The sequence below is a fragment of the Coregonus clupeaformis genome, chromosome 14, assembly GCF_020615455.1.
Source record: "Coregonus clupeaformis isolate EN_2021a chromosome 14, ASM2061545v1, whole genome shotgun sequence".
Taxonomy (NCBI): domain Eukaryota; kingdom Metazoa; phylum Chordata; class Actinopteri; order Salmoniformes; family Salmonidae; genus Coregonus; species Coregonus clupeaformis.
Genome location: NC_059205.1, coordinates 39,870,848 through 39,886,746, shown reverse-complemented (window position 1 = coordinate 39,886,746; position 15,899 = coordinate 39,870,848). Strand labels below are relative to the sequence as shown.

General features: G+C 42.6%; 1 protein-coding gene across 10 annotated transcripts in view; it reads left to right on the top strand.

The window, feature by feature from the left end:
* The window catches only part of LOC121580909 (astrotactin-1), a 263,865-nt gene extending 249,469 nt beyond the window's left edge, over window positions 1-14,396 (top strand). For all 10 annotated transcript variants that reach the window (XM_041896090.2, XM_041896089.2, XM_041896086.2 and 7 more), the window contains 3 exons: window positions 3,971-4,071; window positions 4,223-4,406; window positions 12,701-14,396. In XM_041896090.2, coding sequence (XP_041752024.1) covers window positions 3,971-4,071; window positions 4,223-4,406; window positions 12,701-12,938 — 523 coding nt within the window. In that variant the 3' untranslated portion in view covers window positions 12,939-14,396. The remainder of the gene's footprint in view (window positions 1-3,970; window positions 4,072-4,222; window positions 4,407-12,700) is intronic.
* Window positions 14,397-15,899: the final 1,503 nt, after the last annotated feature.

Below are 15,899 nucleotides of genomic sequence, written 5' to 3'. Positions count from 1 at the left end.
AGAACCTACGGTGTGCGTCGCCAGCCCAGCCCGGCCTGTTCCTGCTCCACGCACAGAACCTACGGTGTGCGTCGCCAGCCCAGCCCGGCCTGTTCCTGCTCCACGCACAGAACCTAAGGTGTGCGTCGCCAGCCCAGCCCGGCCTGTTCCTGCTCCACGCACAGAACCTACGGTGTGCGTCGCCAGCCCAGCCCGGCCTGTTCCTGCTCCACGCACAGAACCTACGGTGTGCGTCGCCAGCCCAGCCCGGCCTGTTCCTGCTCCACGCACAGAACCTACGGTGTGCGTCGCCAGCCCAGCCCGGCCTGTTCCTGCTCCACGCACAGAACCTACGGTGTGCGTCGCCAGCCCAGCCCGGCCTGTTCCTGCCACTGCACCAAACCTACGGTGCGCGTCGCCAGCCCGACCCGGCCTGTTCCTGCCACTCGCACCAAACCTACGGTGCGCGTCGCCAGCCCGGTCCGGCCTGTTCCTGCCACCCGCACCAAGTCTACGGTGCGCGTCGCCAGCCCGACCCGGCCTGTTCCTGCCACTCGCACCAAACCTACGGTGCGCGTCGCCAGCCCGGTCCGGCCTGTTCCTTCTCCCCGCACTAGCCCTGAGATGCGTGTCCTCAGCCCGGTACCTCCAGTTCCGGCACCACGCACCAGGCCTACGGTGCGCCTCAGACGGCCAGAGTCTGCCGTCTGCCCAACGGCGCCTGAACTGCCCGTCTGCCCAACGGTGCCTGAACTGCCCGTCTGCCCAACGGTGCCTGAACTGCCTGTCTGCCCAACGCCGTCTGAACTGTCCGTCTGCCAAGCGCTGCATGAACTGCCCGTCTGTACGGAGCCTGCAAAGCCGCCCGTCTGCCATGAGCCTTCAGAGCCGTCCGCCAGACCGGAGCCGCTAGAGCCTTCCGCCAGACAGGATCAGCCAGAGCCTTCCGCCAGACAGGATCAGCCAGAGCCTTCCGCCAGACAGGATCAGCCAGAGCCTTCCGCCAGCCATGAGCAGCCAGATCCGTCAGCCGGCCATGAGCAGCCAGATCCGTCAGCCAGCCATGAGCAGCCAGATCCGTCGGCCAGCCACGAGCAGCCAGATCCGTCGGCCAGCCATGAGCAGCCAGATCCGTCAGCCAGCCATGAGCAGCCAGATCCGTCAGCCAGCCATGAGCAGCCAGATCCTTCAGCCAGCCATGAGCCGTCCAGCCAGGATCCGCCAGAGCCAGCCAGCCAGGATCCGCCATTGAGTCCGGTGCTGTCCCTTAGCCCGGTGCTGCCCCTTATCCTGGTGCTGCCCCTTAGTCCGGTACTGCCCCTTAGTCCGGTGCTGCCCCTTAGTCCGGTGCTGCCCCTTAGTCCGGTGCTGCCCTTTAGTCCGGTGCCGCCCCTTAATCCAGTGGGGTTTAGTTGGGGGTGGTCATGTGGAGGAGGCTACGTAAGCGGGTAGTGACTTTGGTGGGGTGGGGACCACGGCCAGAGCCAGAACCACCGCCGAAGAGGTATGCCCACCCAGCCCTCCCTTGTTTAGCCTTATTGAGGCGCGGTCGCAGTCCGCGCCTTTAGGGGGGGGTACTGTCACGCTCTGGCTCCGGGACTTTGTGTGTTGAGCCAGGGTGTGTTCGTTTTCGTGGTGTTTTGTTTGGTTGGGTGGTTCTATGTGTTGTATTTCTTTGTTGGGTTCAATGACTCCCAATCGGAGGTAACGAGTGTCAGCTGTCGGCTCGTTATCTCTGATTGGGAGCCATATTTATCTGTATGTTTTCCTGTGGGTGTTGTGGGTTTTTGTTCCATGTTCTGTCAGTTTAGCAGAGGACTTCACGAATCGTTCTTGTTTTGTTGTTTTGTTCCAGACTTTGAGTTAATAAAGTCATGTTCACTCAACGCGCTGCGCTTTGTTCTGTTCATTCGTCAGACGATCGTGACACTTACATTATTGTGATGACTATTATTTATTGAATAATTACCTACTATGTTTAATTGTTACTAGATTAAATTAATCATGTAACAATTAACTCATTAGGAATTAACGAGTTAACGTTTCCCAAATTAACTCTAAAGATATCTAGATATCTCTTATCATTTAACAGTCAATTATTAATCATTTACCTCATATCAGTCTCATTCTGAAATTCGTAGGCACTTTAAGTCTGCACAAACCCGGGTCTTACTGATCATTCCCTACCACACAAATTCATTTAATTATTTATTTACTAACTAATTTAAAATGATAACACAAGATACAAACACGTACACAGTATAGGTAGGGATTAGAAACGTATTACAATGAAAAAAATCACATTCCTATCTTCACGAAAACATTGTCTTCCTCCTTGGTATTTTCTACACAACGTAAAAGATGTAAACCTGATATACACAGTGTAAAAGCTCTTCAAGTCACAATGTTTTCGTTATAACGCCTTTATACCATTTTTAATGACATCACAAAATATACATACATTTTCCATATTCCATTTCTCATTATTCTCAACGTTTGGATGTTGAAATATATTGTCCCAACGTTCATTGTTGGATGTTGAAGTTTTTGGGCAGCAAAAAGTCTCTGAAACAAAGGCATTCCTTTCACCATACTAGAATGCCAGAGATAGATTCTCCTCCTCTCTAATTTATGGCAGTATTAAGGTGTCAGGACCGCCACAGCCCCCTGTGGGTAGGAGGGTCTGGTTGTTGTCGGCCATTTGCCAAGCTGATGTGAGGCCTTTGATCCTCACCCAGGGAGAATCATGACACGTGTGGAGTTAAGTGAGGTCATTGCCAGGTGTAATGAAAGCAGTTTATGGTTATTCTGTTTCTGTGCTACTGGACATTACAGTCTGTATTGCTCCGGTGGTTGTAGTAACGCAAGATGATATTGTGGTGATGTAAACTCAGCCCTGAGGAAGTCCCATATGAGGTCAATGTTGTGCTGCCGTGGTGGCCAGTGTGTAATAACCGCATGGAACGCTTGACTGTGTGTTTAGGGTCAGTCGGTGTAATGAATTGGGCCATGCTCTGAGAGTTATAAGTTCCTCCGGCACCCCTCCACCTCCCCCCTCCCTCCTCTGGCACTCACACTCAGCTCCCTAACTCCACACATGCAGCCACTTACCTCACACACGCTCCATAAATGGGGTAGACACACTGAAAAGATTACACAAAGGAGGAAGGGAGAAAAAACCCTCAGATTTAGCACGTTGTCTCTTAGAATGGTTCTGATGTATAGGAATAGGAATATCCCAACCTAAAACATATGCGCTTTATCTTTACATCATTTAGCTTCTGGTCAATCTCCTTTGTTGGCAGGCTATTCAGCACAGTTGTTACAACTCGAAAATTCAGTTATTTTCAAAATATTTCCTTTTATCATTACATCTCTGTATGCCTGTGCTGTACAGTTAGTGAAACACTTGATTACTTCTTCAGAATATCTGTTCAAGTGTATCGCAAAATCTTTCAGTTCAGCTTTGAGAATTTAAAATACCAGCTCTGTAGGTTCCAAAAAGGAAAGCTAATTTTAAACATTACTTTAGTTATCTTATTGTCTTTACACCAGACAATGACCTCAGTGCCTTATTGGTCAAGCTGTATTGTATTGTATTCATAACCATGGATACATACAGTAAATGTATTTGGGTAGACACAATACAGTATTTCTCAGATACCACTGCAGGTGGTAGTTGTTCATGTTTTCCTTCCACTAGATGGCGATATACTTCAAGTAAATGTTAACAACCACGCACTTGATTAGTAAATGTATCCTATTGTCAGATTTTTATTAACAGTTCTATCACATTACAACAGTCAATCAGAAAATGTAATGATTTTGTCACAATAACATTGAATGGATCTAATATCCACCACTTAATTCAGGGTCATTTTCATTTGTCTTTTCAAAACCTGAAACACTAGTTAGCAGTTGCACACATTATTGCAGTAGCATGCACTCCCATTGCATTGAACTAACACTAGTCATATGTGTTGGTCTACAGGTTTAGGCTCTGGGCAGTGGACAATACAGGCCGTCGCTCCAGCCCTAGTGAGGTCACCATCAAGACCCCCTGCCCTGCTGTGGATGACGTCAAAGCACAAGGTGGGCTTTCTCATGCATGGATGGACAGTTTCTGTATCTGTATCTTGGTTTTTAGACTAATATTCTAACAGTAGTTACTCATCTGAAAACTTGTAGAGACACACGTCTTGTCTCCACATACAGTACTGAGATCAGATCTATGTTGTTGCAGAAATTTCAGACAAGATCTACAACTTGTTCAATGGTTACACAAGTGGCAAGGAGCAGCAGACGGCCTACAATACGCTGATGGAACTGGGCTCTCCCACCCTGCACCGTGTGCTCTATCACTACAACCAGCGTTACGAGAGCTTCGGAGAGTTCACCTGGAGATGCGAGGACGAACTGGGGCCCAGGTATCTACACTCTCTCTCTCTCAGTCCAATAATATCATGGCATATTGGTTAGGAAAGCACAACTACCGCCCGCCAAACTGTCTAGTAGCATCACAGTCCTTCCCTACCTGGGTGGTTAATGAGACTCTTGACATTTTAAGTCATTTTGGATGTTTTAAACACAGACTGGTCTATAATAGATTCCAAATACAGGCTTTGATTGTAGACATAGTTTGCATAAATTGGGTAAAGTGGAAATTCATTCAAACTGATTAGAGCCAATTCTACCTCTGACATCCGTCTGTCAATTTACCACAAGCAGGAAGACCCCCTATCCCCTTACTGGTTACTCAGTGCAGATAAGTATTATAATGTGAAATTGTAGCTAAATGTTTTATAAACAGACCCATGTGTCCGAAATAAAATGTATACGTACGGTTGCTGGTAGATGCACGGTGAAGCAGGTGAAACTGATTAAAACGTCTTTGACTACAAACTCCGAATCAGGGCCTTAGTTTCAAATTAAAGGTTGTTTTTAATCGAGCCCATATTGGAAGGGTTGATGTAATTGGTTTGCTTCTGAAGTGTTCCATTAAAATACACTTACATTAACAGCCCCCAATTTTCAGAGGGATGATTCATGTCAAGAAGCACCAAAGTAACTACATTTGAGGTGAGGGTCGGGGGACTATAAACATGGGTTTAGATTAACCTAGTAATCAATTGGACATTATCTCGCTAAACACCATTATAGTGTTACGGAGGGTGGCTGCACTGGCTGGGTCATTCCACATAAAGAGTGCCTTTTGTGTCCCTTTGATATTTAAGTAGAAATTGTGCACCAATATTGAATTTTAAAAGCCTGTTATATTAAATGTAGTGCCCTTTAATATAGACCACATGGAATAAAGACTTGCTAAAGTGCCACACTTCATCATTTTCACATGTCTCTCTGTCAACCATGTGTCACTTCTAGGAAGATTTCAACCAGTGGAGGTTCCTCAGAGGAGGAAGGGGAGGACCATTCTCCTCAGTGAATTTCATAAAAATAAAAATTGTGAAGCATTAAAAAAGTTATCCTTTTTATATAAAACAGTACTAAATATATTAATGTCACCAAATAATTCATTAAAACACACTGTTTTGCAATGAAGGTCTACAGTACCCTCAACAGTACTCTGTAGGGTAACACCATGGTGTAGCCAGAGGACAGCAAGCTTCTGTCCTCCTCTGGGTACAATGACTTCAATACAAAACCTAGGAAGCTGATGGTTCTCACCCCCTTCCATAGAATTACACAGTAATTATGACAACTTCCGGAGGAAATCCTCCAACCTATCAGAGCTCTTGCAGCATAAACTGACATGTTGTCCACCAAAGTATCAGAGAATGACTCTAGTACTGAAAGCATAAACTACAGCTAGCTAGCACTGCAGTGCATATAATGTGGTGAGTAGTTGTCTCAAACAATAGTTGAACAGTTTTGAACAGATTAATTTCTTCCAAAATTAAGGAGAAGCAAGAGCGAGAGAGAGAGCGAGAGAGCTATATGTCATAGTATATATTTTTTCACTTTCACTTACTGAGCTAACGTCAAATGCAGCTAGCTAGTTTGGCCAACTCAAAAACCCGGTTCAAACAGAGAGGGATGCTATGTTAGCTAGCTGGTTATGGCTATCCAACACTGGAACTCTTCCAAGTCAAGGTAAGCTTTTGGTTTTATTAATTTATTGCCACCAGAGCCCACCAGTGTAACTGCTAAACTGTTTGCTGCTGACTGTACACTGTACTGCATGATTGTAGCGGGTTTAATAACGCGTTAGTTCTAGTAGCTATGTTGACTATCACGTGACAACGATGTAGGCTGTGTGTAGCGGTTAGCGGTCATGATATGAAGGTTAGGCTTGGAAAGGTTTTTTCGCCAGGTCACAGACAGGTGATGTGTTGTGCGCTGAAGTCCACAAGTGAAGAGAAAAGGTGAGAGGAGGAGAGCGCGTAGATAAATACCTACCTTTTAAGTTGCTCCATACTTTAAGACTATTGTTAGCTTGTTAGCATGTACGGCAGGATTTTCCATATTGTTATGGTGTGTTGTGATTGTGTAAGCCTGCTGTCTCAGGAAATGTCATTGTGTTATAGGTGCTACTGAAGAGATGAATTCGTAATGTATTCTTTAGAATTAGAATAAGAATAACATGATTAGACACAGTTTGCAATGGACCTTATGTGTTGGGTGCGTTGCCCTTGTAGCTTTATTGGAGATCCCCCATCACTTGTTTGCTTGTTCCATACCCCCTGCCTCTCTAGCAGTTCTGAAAGGAAAAATGTACAATTTGAATCAAAACAATGAGATTTTGGTTTCCACACACACCAATACAAAGCATACAACATCGCCTGTAACAGGGCTTGTCTCCAGAAATTACTTTCCTTGTTATGAAATCCTCCAATTCACTGGGGTTACCCTGTCACAAACAATGTGGACCATTTAAATGCAATTTTCATTAGCTAGTCAAAATACAGATAATAGTCACCCGCTCGGCCCCTGACTAAATGTAAACTTGTTTCAGCAGAGTAAACAATGTGTTAAAATAAACTGGTGAAGCAATGGATCTATCTTTATAAAGCATGGGAAATATTCCACTCCCGGCTTTTGTACGTATCATATCTCACTGACGAGTTAGGTTGGCCCCTGTCAGAGAACGTTCTTGTTTCTTTTTCCTGCATAATCGTGTGATGTTCAAGCCAAACAAACTGACAAAGTCTGTCTCCCGAGCCCGACACTTCTCTCCATGTCCCGATCTTGTCATCGCTACAGGACTACCCATCGCTAAAGGCATGAGGCTGGTTGTTGACTTAGAAATGTTAGATGTTGGCTTGGTAGGAGAAAATCTTTATTGAGGCTGCTTGTTGACTTAGAAATGTTAGATGTTGGCTTGGTAGGAGAAGACCGTTATTTTTATGACACATCCTAATCAGGCAATTGCCTGCGATGTTAAGTATTGTTATGGTTAGATTTCGCTTGATGACATGATAAGTGGAGCTCATGTTGTTGTGATTTTTCATTTTTCTGTTTAAAAGGGCCTAATTTCATCAAGGCTGTTTAGAAGATATAGGGATTTTCCTCAGACATTACCACAATTACTCTTCCATTAGCTCATGTTGTGGACTTTCTTACCAACAGATATACCCCATTGTAATGAGTACTCAGGGAGAAAAAAGGTGTAGATTCACACGCAGAGCGCGGCTGGTGTTTATTTAGCCTGCGCAGAAGGCAGGAATCGTGGTCACAGGCAGGCAAACAGGCAGGAGAATCAAAAACTAGGACTGAAGGCTATAACTGGTTCTAACAAACGAGCTAGGAAAAGGCTTAGTAGTCAAAACGAACAATACCTCACAAGGCACAAACAGAATGAACTGAACTAAATAAGGAGCTGATGAGACCAGGTGAGTAACTAACACAGGTGAAATCAATGAACAAAAATGAAAGACAATGCTACGTTCAAGAACACAAAGAAACAGGGCTACGTTCAAGAACACAAAGAAACAGGGCTACGTTCAAGAACACAAGGATGACTAAGAAAAATAAATACAGAACCTTACACCGATATCTGGTTGTTGGGAATGGACGGCAATGCATGTGCTAGTACTGTACCATGAAAGTCCAACAGTTTACTTTCATGCAACACATGAAATTGCATGCATTCATAAAATACATTTAAATGGACAATAAAGTTATCATATCACATCATATCGTGTATCTGTGTAACACAGAGACAGAGTCGTCATAGTGGTGGTTTCCTAGCATCATGGAGGCTCTCTTGATCCAGTCCCTGGTCTTTGTGACTGTGGCTGTCTGAGGAATGCAGCTGATTGTTTCCTCTCCGATCAGTGAAAAGCAGTGAAGTCAAGGAGATTTGAAAGAGGGGCCCTGACAGAGTGAGATATCTCCAAAATGTACCTTGGAAATGTGAGGCCATTTTCCACTTCTATTCATGCTGGGATTTATGGTGACAACCGTTGCTATTTGGAGCCCAAATAGTTATTTATTGGAACATGTAAGCATAACAAACCTCAAGGTTTTTGTTTTAAGCAAATAAACATCAAAATTCCTTAAAACACTGAAATGTGGCAAGGTATTAGAAAAAAAAATACTGTAGCGACACGCTTGGACAGTTGTGTGGTTTCACGGGGTCCAGCATGCCAGTCTCCCTACTGTCTGCCAATCAAGGTAATGCCTGGAATGTGTCAGTGCCAGGCGTCCTTGTGGTTGGTGGAACAGCGGGGGGCTGGACACTACATGTCTGGTATATTGCCATGCTTGCATTGTTATCCCTCTTTTCATGTCCCGACAGTGAGTTGAATACCTGTTATTGTTATATCAGATGTATTTGCCGTAGCCTACAGCCAGACAGTAGCCTGTGTGAGTTCTGGGTTAATCAACCGTTCATTTCGAGAACTAGGGAACTGTTGTTGACATTCTCTCATTTATGATCTATCGAGGTCATTACAATACATTTAGAAGAATTATAGAAATGACAGCATCCCTACTACAGACACACTGATTATTTAGTAAAGGCTCAATATGTCTGTGAATTTTTACATCGTTCAAAGTTATATTATTTTCTCAAGAGTTCTCTGCAGATGATAAATTGTGGGTATTTAAGCTGTTGTTCTGCCCTATTTGACTAGCATCTGCAAATGGGATGTTGCTTAGTGTCTCTATGTAAACATAACATAGGCTACAGACCAGATGAGGCTGGTGGGAGGAACTATAGGAGGACGGGTTCAATGGTTGGAATGGAATCAATGTTGTTTCCATGTGTTTGATGTGTTTGGTACCATTCCATTGATTCTATTCCAGCCATTACAATGAGCCTGTCCTCCTATAGCTCCTCCCACCACCCTCCTCTGCAACAGACATAGTAGTATCCAATATTCAAGAAATAACTTATGAACCTCCCCCTACTTTGAAATACAAAATCTAAATATGAGGATGAATAATAATACAGTCACCGCTTAGCTTTCCCCTATTGAATGCAAATACATGGAATTCTGACACTCCATTACAGTATGTCCATGAAACAGTGATATTGTCCTTTTTTTGGAAAGTCTCACCCTGTGACACTTAAAGCACACTAACAAGCTGTCCTCATTCCACAATGAGTCAATCAGATGAGTCACAATGATTAGCAAGTTAAGAGGTACAGTATGTCCGAAAACATTGGATTCTGTGGATATTCTTAGGAATGCTTTGAATGTAGGAGTTGGGAGGGATGACAGTATTAAGAGAGAATAATGTGCTTTTCATTAATAACAGAGTATGAGTCTACCCCAAAACGTCTTGTGTGTCGACAAAAATGTCTCACTATTTACATTGCAGTTTGGTGGTCCTGGTTTGGCCAGTGAGTGAGGTGAAGCCATGTCTGAGGATTGAGACACTCTTTCCATCCTGTACAGTTACTGTTTCTGTCAGCCACTTATCCTGGAGACAGCTTCATAACTTTCAGTGGCTGCGTTTACACAGGCAGCCCAATTCAAATATTTTTTACGCAAATTGGTCTTTTGACCAATCACATCAGATCCTTTCACGTCAGATATTTTTCAGAGCTGATCTGATTTGTCAAAAGACCAATTTGTGAAAGAAATATCAGAGTTGGACCACCTGTGTAAATGCAGCCAATGTCGTCACTGTTATCTGAACATGGGTAGACCCTGTACAGGTTATGAAATGGATGAATAAAAGTAAACTATTGACCTTAGAAGTTAATCAATTATTTATTCCACCTCATGCCCAGTCTCCTCCTGCAGGGAAGATGTGGGTTTAGAGTCTGTCGTATTGTGATGTAGTGTAAAAATAATGGTGATGACGCAACGTGTGATTTATGAGTGACCTGCTCTATCCAACGTTTGATTTGCATCGTTTAAGGTGAGAACACCAAATACTCAGATTTGAACTCAACCCAGACAGAATTCCATAATTTGTGTATTAGGTATTTCCATCAATCTTACTTTTTCTTCTTGTTCTTTTGAGATAATTCTACAAGAAATTCGAGATCCACAATAGGCGAAAGAGCGCTACTGGCCGCCCCCAGGCGCATTTGTTATTGTTTTTGTTTTGAGTATATACAGTTCCTTGCAAAAGTATTCATCCCCCTTGGCGTTTTTCCTATTTTGTTGCATTACAACCTGTAATTTAAATTGATTTTTATTTGGATTTCATGTAATGGACATACACAAAATAGTCCAAATTGGTGAAGTGAAATGAAAAAAATAACTTGTTTCCAAAAATTATACAAAATAAATAACGGAAAAGTGGTGCATGCATATGTATTCACCCCCTTTGCTATGAAGACCCTAAATAAGATCTGGTGCAACCAATTACCTTCAGAAGTCACATAATTAGTTAAATAAAGTCCACCTGTGTGCAATCTAAGTGTCACATGATCTCAGTATATATACTGAAAGGCCCCAGAGTCTGCAACACCACTAAGCAAGGGGCACCACCAAGCAAGCGGCACCATGAAGACCAAGGAGCTCTCCAAACAGGTCAGGGACAAAGTTGGGGAGAAGTACAGATCAGGGTTGGGTTATAAAAACATATCAGAAACTTTGAACATCCCACGGAGCACCATTAAATCCATTATTTAAAAATGGAAAGAATATGTCACCACAACAAACCTGCCAAGAGAGGGCTGCCCACCACAACTCACGGACCAGGCAAGGAGGGCATTAATCAGAGAGGCAACAAAGAGACCAAAGATAACCCTGAAGGAGCTGCAAAGCTCCACAGCGTAGATTGGAGTATCTGTCCATTGGACCACTTTAAGCCGTACACTTCACAGAGCTGGGCTTTACGGAAGAGTGGCCAGAAAAAAGCCATTGCTTGAAGAAAAAAATAAGCAAACACGTTTGGTGTTTGCCAAAAGGCATGTGGGAGACTCCCCAAACATATGGAAGAAGGTACTCTGGTCAGATGAGACTAAAATTGAGCTTTTTGGCCATCAAGGAAAACGCTATGTCGGGTCGCAAACCCAACACCTCTCATCACCCCGAGAACACCATCCTCACAGCATGATGCTGCCACCACCATGCTTCACTGTGGGGATGTTTTTCATCGGCAGGGACTGGGAAACTGGTCAGAATTTAAGGAATGATGGATGGCACTAAATACAGGGAAATTCTTGAGGGAAACCTGTTTCAGTCTTCCAGAGATTTGAGACTGGGACAGAGGTTAGGTTCACCTTCCAGCTGGACAATGACCCTAAGTATACTGCTAAAGCAACACTCAAGTGATTTAAGGGGAAATATTTAAATGTCTTGGAATGGCCTAGTCAAAGCCCAGACCTCAATCCAATTGAGATTCTGTGGTATGACTTAAAGATTGCTGTACACCAGCGGAACCCATCCAACTTGAAGGAGCTGGAGCAGTTTTGCCTTGAAGAATTGGCAAAAATCCCAGTGGCTAGATGTGCCAAGCTTATAGAGACATACCCCAAGAGACTTGCAACTGTAATTGCTGCAAAAGGTGGCTCTACAATGTATTGACTTTGGGGGGGGGGGGGTGAATAGTTATGCACGCTCAAGTTTTCTATTTTTTTGTCTTATTTCTTGTTTGTTTCACAAATTTTTTTATTTAGCATCTTCAAAGTGGTAGGCATGTTGTGTAAATCAAATGATACAAACCCCCCAAAAATAAATTTTAATTCCAGGTTGTAAGGCAACAAAATAGGAAAAATGCCAAGGGGGTGAATACTTTCGCAAGCCACTGTAAGCATCCAGCATCGTGGTAAAAAAGAATCGTAGTACATACACTGCTGTGCGTGTAATGTGCAATGATATCAGACGGGAAAAAACAGTGTTTGTTGTTTGAAGTAACGTCTTTGTTGTTGTAATATTGCAAACTGTTGTGGAAGTTTCACCCACCCATAGATATAGGTTTCACCGCTATGGATTCTAGCTTTAAGACATTTTATTTTGTGTTATGTACTGTTTGTCCTTAGAAACAATTTGATTTGAGGTAAATTATGTATATTAATAATGTGTTAACAATCATTATGTCATAATTACCAATAGTTATCCATGGTAAGACACCTGTACATTTCATGCCTATACTATGTAGCACTGTGGCAGGTGCAATGGACCGTAGACTTCCATTCAATACTTTCATTCAATACTTAAAGTAGTTTGCTGAGGAGTGTTGTTTTGTGTTGTGTTCCTTTGCAGGAAAGCAGGTCTGTTCGAACCCTAATCACCATTATTGGAACCTGATTTCAAGGTAGTGTGTGTTTGCTGAGGAGTGTTGTGTTATTTTGCAGGAAAGCTGGTCTGATTCTCTCCCAGCTGGATGACCTGAGTGGCTGGTGCAGGGGTCTTCTCCAGGAGCCCAAGATTGGCCTGCGCAGGATGTCCCTCAAGTACCTGTCCTGCCGCTACACAGACACCAAGGCCTTTGGTCTCAACTGGGTAGACCTGGGTCAGGATGTGCGAAAGGCCTGCGACGAACAGAACCTGCCTGTCATGTACAATGATTATGGGGAGCCCAAAGAACGTTGAATGTCACACAGCAAATAATGGTTCTTGAGGAGTTGGAAGTGTGGAATTGTGCTTTTGGGATTATCATCATGTCTGCTTTTTTATTATTGTGTGTTCTAACCATTATTTATTGTTATAGGAACCTGATTTCAAGGTAGGGTGTGTTTGAGAGGTGAGGAGGGTTTATTTAAACAGTTAGAGCAAGGTATAACAATAATGCACATGTACAGTAACCAAAAGTGTACATGTACCTTTCTCAATGCTTAATTGCATTTAGACAGCACTTTTCATTACTTTTTGGAAGTTTGGAAGTTGCACCAACAATCCCGAACCCCAAAATGTATATATTATGATTATGAAGATTCTGTTATTTACTGTAACATGTTTAATGTAGTATTCAAGTATAAATTCATTTGTAAGCTGTTGTATGTAGACAGGCAGTATATACATTAGTGGTCATTTCAGAAGGTTGGGAGGTCACGTACAGTGTGGCTCTAAATGTTAAAAGGTAAAGTTGCCAAACCCAGTATTTTCTACATCAATGAATTCCTAATCATTCTGAAATCAACAAATGGCGTACATAGCTATCTTTGAATCAGCATTTCTATTACAAAATGAAAGATAACAGCAAATCAATGTTTTATATTGTTAATCTGTAGTATGTTAATATATTTAAACCTATCATACTGTATGTGTCTTAAGGATATACATGATGTGATCCTGTAAAAACACATATGTCTCAACTAACATGCCAGTGTTTGATACCTCTGTTTTACTATAATAGGTTTTCATACATTTAAAACAATAGCATTTCAAAGCAGCACACACTTGCAATTAATATAAACCAAATGCTGACTGTTTTCTTGAAAAAACTTTTAGGCTCCTCACACACTTTGATAATGCAGTAGTTATCCCCATAACATGGACTTGAAAACAAATGCTTGTAGATATTTTCATAGGTTCGCCAATGCATTAAGTAACAGCACAGTACAGTGGTTAGGTTCTGTAAATATTGTATTACACATTATTTTTATTTTAACATTGATAACAGTGGGCCTCAGCTGTAAGGAGATGTCTTTCATTATGAGAAAGCCATTGGTTGATATTGTTAGGTATGCTTTTTTTGTTTCAATTTGCACATGAGAGGTGTGAGCATTCATTATGTATACTTGTTTTGTGTATGTTTGCATTATTTTTATTCTGAGACTGTTTCCCAAAATAATGGAGAGGTTTGTTCTATCAATACAATGAAGTGGAATACAAAAATGGACAGATCAAAATGCTTAACAAATGTAATTATCCATCAGAAGTGCATCAGAATTGTTAAAATACACAACATAAAGCTGATGAAAACTAAAGCTGATGAAAACTAACTAAAATCTGCATGTTATACTATTATGTCTATGTGGCTAATCTAATGTTCCCTTTTTCACTTTGAACTTTGCTATTTCAAAGAATAATAAAGAATATATTATGAAATGTGGAATGTTGGATATTCCCGCCTAAAAGTTCCCTAGTCAGTCACCACATCTAGGCCTAGTTAATTTTTAGCCAGTTAACTGAAGTCAATGTCACACAGATTGGAATGTTTCTTAGGGATTGTAGAGCCTCAAACTTGGTGGTTTAAACCAAATAACAACGCCAAAAGACATGTAAAGGCTCAGCTCAGCTCCTCACTTATACACTGAGTTTACAAAACATTAGGAACACCTTCCTAATATTGCATTGCACCCCCTTTTGCCCTCAGAACAGCCTCAATTCGTCAGGACATGGACTACAGATGTGAGTGCTATGGGTCGATAGTCATTTAGACAGGTTACCTTGGCGTTCTTTGGCACAGGGACTATGGTGTAATCTGTGATAGTTTGCAAGCCCTGCCACATCCGACAAGCATCAGAGCCGGCGTAGTAGGATTCGATCTTAGTCCTGTATTGATGCTTTGCCTGTTTGATGGCACATCGGAGGTTGTAGCAGGATTTCTTAGAAGCGTCCGGATTAGTGAGAACTCTCCATGCATTACTTTTAATGATGATAAAGACAATTGCAGCATTAGCCAGGAGAAAAGAGTGGAATCTATCATTCTTGGGGGAGACACACAGTCTGTTGGCTTTTGTTGTGTACTGTACTGTAGTATATGGGAGAGAGTTCTCTTACCTACTTGTCCATGTTTAAGCCTTGGTGTTCATTCATGGGCAGTGAAATGCTTACTTACAAGCACTTAACCAACAATGCAGTTTTTAAGAAAATAAAAAGTGTCACGTTTCTGGCTACAGAGAGCGTGATCACATAGTCATCCGGAACAGCTGATAGTCTCATGCATGCTTCAGTGTTGCTTGCCTTGAAGCGAGCATAGAAGTTATTTAGATCGTCTGAAAGAGCAGGTGTTCCTAATATTTTGTGCACTCAGTGTATATCCTTAGGGGCACAAGATGTATGCAAGATACTAAAGAGCTAAATGCCTTCTATGCTCGGTTCGAGGCAAGCAACACTGAACCATGCATGAGAGCACCAGCTGTTCCGAATGACTGTGTGATCTCGCTCTTCATAGCCAATGTGAGTAAGACCTTTAAACAGGTTAATATTTTCAAGGCCACGGGGCCAGACGGAATACCAGGACGTGTACTCAGAACATGCGCTGACTAGCTGGCAAGTGTCTTCACTGACATTTTCAACGTATCCCTGACCTGGTCTGTAATACCAACTTGTTTCAAGCAGACCACCATAGTCCCCATGCCCAAGAATGCCAAGGTTACCTACCATAGCACTCATATCTATAGCCATGAAATGCTTTGAAAGGCTGGTCATGGCTCATATAAACACCATCATTTTATTTTTTTGTCATTTAGCAGATGCTCTTATCCAGAGCGACTTACAGTTAGTGAGTGCATACATTTTTCATACATCATCCCAGACTTACAGTTATTGAGTGCATACATTTTTCATACATCATCCCAGACACCCTGGATCCACTCCAAATCTCTA